The 6341-nt window shown below is 45.1% G+C and overlaps 1 protein-coding gene across 1 annotated transcript in view; it reads left to right on the top strand.

Annotated features, from left to right (window-relative positions):
• Window positions 1-695: 695 nt before the first annotated feature.
• The window catches only part of Ap4b1 (adaptor-related protein complex 4, beta 1 subunit), a 13699-nt gene continuing 8053 nt past the window's right edge, over window positions 696-6341 (top strand). The window contains exons 1-4 of the mRNA XM_013024624.1: window positions 696-1022; window positions 2303-2433; window positions 4622-4769; window positions 5584-6080. Of these exons, the coding sequence (XP_012880078.1) occupies window positions 802-1022; window positions 2303-2433; window positions 4622-4769; window positions 5584-6080 (997 nt within the window). The 5' untranslated portion in view covers window positions 696-801. The remainder of the gene's footprint in view (window positions 1023-2302; window positions 2434-4621; window positions 4770-5583; window positions 6081-6341) is intronic.

Here is a 6341-nt window from a genome sequence, read left to right as displayed (position 1 = left end):
AGTTATGTAAGTGTAGCCCCTCTGTATATCACCTTTACAATAACAATTTTTTTTTTTAAGTTTATGTCAGCCAGGCACTGGTGACTTACGTCTATAATCCTAGCTACTCGGAGGCTGAGATTGGAGGATCATGATTCAAAGCCAGCCCAGGCAGAAAGTCTGTGGGACTCATTTCTAGTTAACCACCAGAAAACTGGAAGTGGCACTGTGGCTCAAGTGGTAGAGCGCTCACCTTGAGCTGAAGAGCTGAGGGACAGCACTGAAGCCCAGAGTTCAAGCCCCATGATTGACAAAAAAAAAAAAAAAGTCTCAGCATATTCCTGGAATGAAAAAGCTCAATTTCATTAGAAGGTACTAGGGGTTCAACAAGTTTTGAACACATAGAACAATATTTATTGCAGGCCCTTGGTGTAACATATTGTATGACAGCTGGGCGCTGGTGGCTCATGCCTGTAATCCTAGCTACTCAGGAGGCTGAGATCTGTGGATCACTGTTCAAAGCCAGCCCAGACAGAAAAGTCCCCGTGAGAGATTTATCTCCAGCCACTCAAAAGCCAGAAGTGGAGCTATGGTTCAAAGTGATGAGTGTTAGCCTTGAGCAGAAGAGCTTAGAAACAGCACCCAGGCCCTGAGTTCAAGGCCCACCCCTGACCCCCCCCCAAAACAGTATTGTGACATAATGAGACAAAGTAGACATGCTTGCATCCTTTCTACGTGATTGCAACTTGTGTGAATGAAAATCCTTCTGATTGGGGCTTTTGTATTTTACTGATTGCTGCTGTGCATGTTGGTTCCAGACACATGACTCAGGGCATGGACATGTCTGGTGTTTTCTTGGAGATGGTGAAGGCTGGTGCCACTGCAGATGTGGTTCAAAAGAAGCTGGTTTATCTGTACATGTGCACATACGCACCCCTGAAGCCGGACCTGGCTCTCCTGGCCATCAACACCCTGTGCAAAGACTGCTCGGACGCCAACCCCATGGTGCGAGGCCTGGCCCTGCGGGGCCTGTGTAGTCTCAGGTGAGTCTGGTCCGCAGAGACTGATGTTTTCACCTTTATGTTCGCTTTCTTTACTAGAATGTACTAACTTCACAACACGCAGGATTTTGTTAAAACATTATCAACCGGGTGTAGACTGTACTTTATCATACTCCCCCACTACCCTTCTATCCTTCCTGTGGTCTGCTATGGGGTATATTTTTTATGAGGACAACTTACTTGAGCTTCTCCGTACTAAAGAAGACACTGTGGGCCAGATACCAGTGGCTCACACCTGTAATTCTAAATATTCAGGAGGCTGAGTTCTGAGGATCACAGTTCAAAGCCAGCCCCAGGGAAGAAAAGTCCATGAGATTCTTATCTCCAATAAACCATCAGAAAACAGGAAGTGACACTATGGCTCAAGTGGTAGAGCTCTAGTCGTGAGCTAAAGGGCTCAGGGACAGCGCCCAGGCCCAGAGTTCAAGCCCCATGACCGGAGAAAAACAACAATGACAACAACAACAACAAAAAACCCATTGTGGATGAGAAGGTGGCTCAGTGGTAAAGTGCTTGTCTTGCATGCTGGGTTCGATTCCTCAGTACCACATAAGTAGAAAAAGCTGGAAGTGGCGCTGTGGCTCAAGTGGTGGAGCTCTTACCTTGAGCTGAAGAGCTGAGGAATAGTGTCCAGGCCCTGAGTTCAAGTCCCATGACTGACTAAAAACAAACAAAAAAAACAACACTGTGATACCCCAAATCAGACTTTTAGCTATTACTTTGACTTTCTGAAGTATTTTTTGTTTTCTTGGTTGTAGGGCTTGAACCCAGGGCCTGAGCACTGTCCCTGAGCTCTTTTCGCTTAAGGCAAGTAGTCTACCACTTTGAGCCACTGCTGCAATCCTGGAGTTCTGGTGGTTAATTGGAGATAAGAGTCTCATGGACTTTCCTGCCCAGGCTGGCTTGAACTGCAATCCTCTGATCTCAGCCTCCTGAGTAGCTGGGATTATAGATGTGAGCCACCCGTGCCTAGCTGTATTATTGATTTTATTAAAGGAAATTTTCAATTCTTGTTCTTGGTAAATAGTCCTCAGTTTTAGTAAAGATGTTTAAGTAATTATTAGTGAACAATTTATTCTGTCTATACAGCCTTAATCCAAATGAAAGCCAAATTAGACTTGTTAAGTTTGGTAGAGGCTTTCTCTGATTGTTTGTGATTTGATGGATGTACAGTGAGACATCTAAATTATATCTAAGCAAAGCCCTCCATTAAATCTTCGAAGAGGTATGAAGGCTGACTTCAGGATGCATTTATTGTCTAGGGTGCCCGGAGTACAGGAATATACCCAGCAGCCTATTCTCAACGGTCTGAGGGATAAGGCTTCCTATGTCCGTAGGGTGGCAGTCCTTGGTTGTGCCAAGATGCACAATCTACACGGAGACTCTGAAGTCGGTAAGTTCAGTGTCGTTCACTGGTGCTTTCGCTATGTGTCTAAGAGGCTCCACTGCAGGGTCTTAGCAGGGTGTAGGACTTCCTACTAGAGGTTTTTGTGGGGAGAGGGGTGAACGGGAGCAAGATGAGAACTATTGCAGTAAGCTACTTAGAACAGTGTAGATATGTCAAGTTTTCTGACACGTGCTTCTTTTTTGTTTGTTTGGTTTGTTTTGGGTCCTGAGACTTGAACTCTGGGCCTGGGTGCTGAACCTCAGCTCTTCAGCTCAAGGCAAGCACTCTATGTACCACTTAAGCTATAGTGTCACTTCCTTAACTTGTACTTTTTTTTTTTGGGGGGGGGAGTCTGGTCATGAGGCCTGAACTCTGGGCCTGGGCGCTGTCCCTCAGCTCTTCAGCTCAAGGCTAGCGTTCTACCACTTGAACCACAGCACCACTTCTGGCTTTTTTCTTTTTTGCTTATGTGGTGCTGAGGAATTGAACCCAGAGCCTCATGCATGCAAGGCAAGCGCTCTACCACTGAGCCACCTTCCCAGCCCAGACTTAGACTTTTTTTAACCTCTTTTTTTTTTTTTTTTTTGGTGGTTATGGGGCCTGAACTCAAGGCATGGGTTTTGTCCCTGAGCTCTTTTGCTCAAAGCTAGCACTTTACTACTTTGAACCATGGCTCCCAATTCCTGTTTTCCAGTGGTTAATTGGAGATAAGAGTCACAGATTTTGCTGTCCAGGCTGGCTTTGAACTGCGATTCTCAAATCTCAGCCTCCTGAGTAGCTAAGATTACAGGAATGAGCCACCAGCTTCCAGCTCTTTTTTTAAAAAACAAGAACAAAAAACAAAACTCTTTTTTTTTTTAAACATTTTTTTGGTCATGGGGCTGGAACTCTGAGCCTGGGCGCTGTCCCCCAGCTCTTCAGTTCAAGGCAAGCACTCTACCACTTGAACCATACCACCACTTCCGGGTTTCTGGTGGTTAATTGGAGATAAGAGTTTCTCCGACTTTTCTGCTCAGGCTAGCTTTGAACCAAAATTCTCATATCTCAGCCTCCTGAGTAGCTAAGATTACAGGTGTGAGCTACCAGTGCCCAGCAAAATTTTTTCTTTTCTTTTCTTTTTTTTTTGTTGGTTGTGGGGCTTGAACTCTAGGCGGTGCTATCCCTCAGCTCTTCAGCTCAAGGCTAGTGCTCTGCCACTTGAGCCACAGCACCACTTCCAGCTTTTTTCTGTTTATGTGGTGCTGAGGAATTGAACCCAGGGCCTCATGCATACGAGGCAGCACTTTACCACTGAGCCACCTTCCCAGCCCCTGCCTAAACTTTTTTTTTTTTAACTTTTAGAACATGTTTTCAATGCCCCTTCTCATTCTTTAGTGTGGTGTGTGTGTGTGTGTGTGTGTGTGTGTGTGTGTGTGTGTGTGTGTGTTACCTATATGATATATACATATTATATAGATAACATACATATACAAAGTCATTTTACGTGTGCCATATGTATTCTATATAGATAGATATTTACTTTTATTTTTCTTTGTTGCCCATACTGGGGCTTGAATTCAGCTCCTCAAGCTCTCACGTGGCTTTATTGTTTGTGGCTATTGCTCTACCACTTGAGCCACAGTTTTGGCTTTTTGCTGGTTAGAGATGTAGTCTCAGATTTGTCTGCCTGGGCTTTGCTTCAAATGTTAATCTTAGATCTCAGACTCTTGAGTAACTAGGATTACAGGAATAAGCTACTGGCTCCTGAGTTGTCTTTTTTCTTCCTTCCTTTCTTTTTTTTTTTTTGCCAGTCCTGGGACTTGCACTCAGGGCCTAGGCACTGCCCCTGAGTTCTTTTTTTTTTTTTTTTTTTGGTTGGTTGTGGGGCTTGAACTCTGGGCTTGGGTGCTGTCCCTATGTTCTCAGCTCAAGGCGAGCGCTCTACCACTTAAGCCACAGCACCACTTCTGGTTTTCTAGTGGTTTATTTGGAGATAAGAATCTCATGGACTTTCCTGCCTGGGCTGGCTTTGAACTGTTATCCTCAGATCTCAGCCTCCTGAGTAGCTAGGATTACAGGCATGAGCCACTGGTACCTGGTTCCAATATGTCATTTCTTTAGCAAAGAACTTTACCTGCCTAGTGTTATTACTATGGCTCTATACCTGTCACTCTGAAGGGTTTCTTCATCTGTTTTTGTTTTTTCTTTTTTATAGATGGTGCCCTGGTAAATGAGTTATACAGTTTGCTGCGTGACCAGGACCCTATTGTAGTTGTGAACTGCCTGAGGTCTCTAGAAGAAATCCTAAAACAGGAAGGCGGTGTTGTCATTAACAAGCCCATTGCTCACCATCTCCTAAATAGGTTTGGATGTCCCCTCCTCATTTTGTTGTGGTGAATGCATTCTGTTGGGACCTGCTGAAAGGCTGAAAAAAAAAGTTAACCCTAAGTTTTAACTTCCTTACACTTCACTAAGAGAATTTCTTTTGTTTGACTTAATTTCTCTTGTAGAGATAGCAGAAGCAGCACGAGGGACATGTTCTTCCCTCCTCTACAGCTTTGTGTCCTCCAAACTAAGCAATTTATGTTGTCTTAAAATATAGAGAATCTGAGGTGGGTGCTGGTGGTTCACACCTGTAATCCTAGCTACTCAGGAGGCTGAGAACTGAGGATTGTGGTTCAAAGCCAGCCCGGGCAGAAAAGTCCGTGAGACTCTGATCTCCAATAGCCTTCCCTCCTCCTCCCCGCTAGAAAACCAGAAGTGGCGCTGTGGCTCAAGAGGTAGAGTGCTTGCCTTGAGCTGAAAAGTGCAGGGACAGCGCCCAGGCCCAATGACCAAAAAAAAAAAAGTAGAGAATCTGGGACTGGTGATGTTCATCAGTGGTAAAGGTCCTGGGTTCAATCCTTAGTAAGGAGAAAAAGAAAAATGTAGAGGGAATCTAGTGTATGCTGAACATGACTTCAGTATTAGACAAGTGTGCCTTTGTTTCATCAACCTGACTTGGACTTAAAAGCTTACTTTGTGGGAACTCATAGTAAAAAATAATTATGGAATAATTATGGAATCCCTATTAGGAATTCTGTACTTGTTATAATAGCTGCCTGGTACAGGACAGTAGTATGCAGATATTCCTAATTTTGTTGTTAAAATAGTGCTTTTCTTTTCTTTTTTGGGCAGAATGTCAAAACTAGACCAGTGGGGTCAGGCTGAGGTGTTGAACTTCCTGCTTCGCTACCAGCCTCGCAGTGAGGAGGAACTCTTCGACATTCTCAATCTGTTGGACAGCTTTCTCAAAAGTAGCAGTCCCGGGGTGGTGATGGGAGCCACCAAACTCTTTCTGATCTTAGCAAAAAAGTTCCCCCATGTACAAAGTGACGTGCTGGTGCGAGTCAAGGGGCCTTTGCTTGCTGCCTGTTCTTCGGAGAGCCGGGAACTCTGCTTCGCTGCCCTCTGTCACGTGCGTCAGATCTTACGCAGTTTGCCAAGTCACTTCAGCAGCCACTACAAGAAGTTCTTTTGCTCCTACTCGGAGCCCCATTATATCAAGCTCCAGAAGGTGGAGGTGCTGTGCGAGCTGGTGAATGACGAGAATGTGCAGCAGGTGCTGGAAGAGCTTCGAGGGTACTGCACCGACGTGTCCGCTGACTTTGCTCAGGCTGCCATCTTTGCAATAGGTGTGCGTCTGCAGCTTCTCCTTAGAGCTGGAGCCAGCTAGCTACAGCACTGTAGTTGGAGGAACCGCAGAACACAGAAGAGAATGAGTTGCTTCAGGGGAAAAAGTGTAGGTTACAAGCAAGGAGAAAGGGATTTTTTTTTTTTTCCAATCAAGACTCGTGTCTCGGACTGGGAAGGTGGCTCAGTGGTAGAGCGCTTGCCTTGCATGCATGAGGCCCTGGGTTCGATTCCTCAGCACCACATAAGCAAAAAGAAAAAAG

This window comes from Dipodomys ordii, unplaced genomic scaffold (genome assembly GCF_000151885.1).
Source record: "Dipodomys ordii isolate 6190 unplaced genomic scaffold, Dord_2.0 Scaffold78, whole genome shotgun sequence".
NCBI lineage: Eukaryota > Metazoa > Chordata > Mammalia > Rodentia > Heteromyidae > Dipodomys > Dipodomys ordii.
The sequence above is the reverse complement of the archived record's forward strand: the minus strand, read 5'-3'. Positions and strand labels throughout refer to the sequence as shown.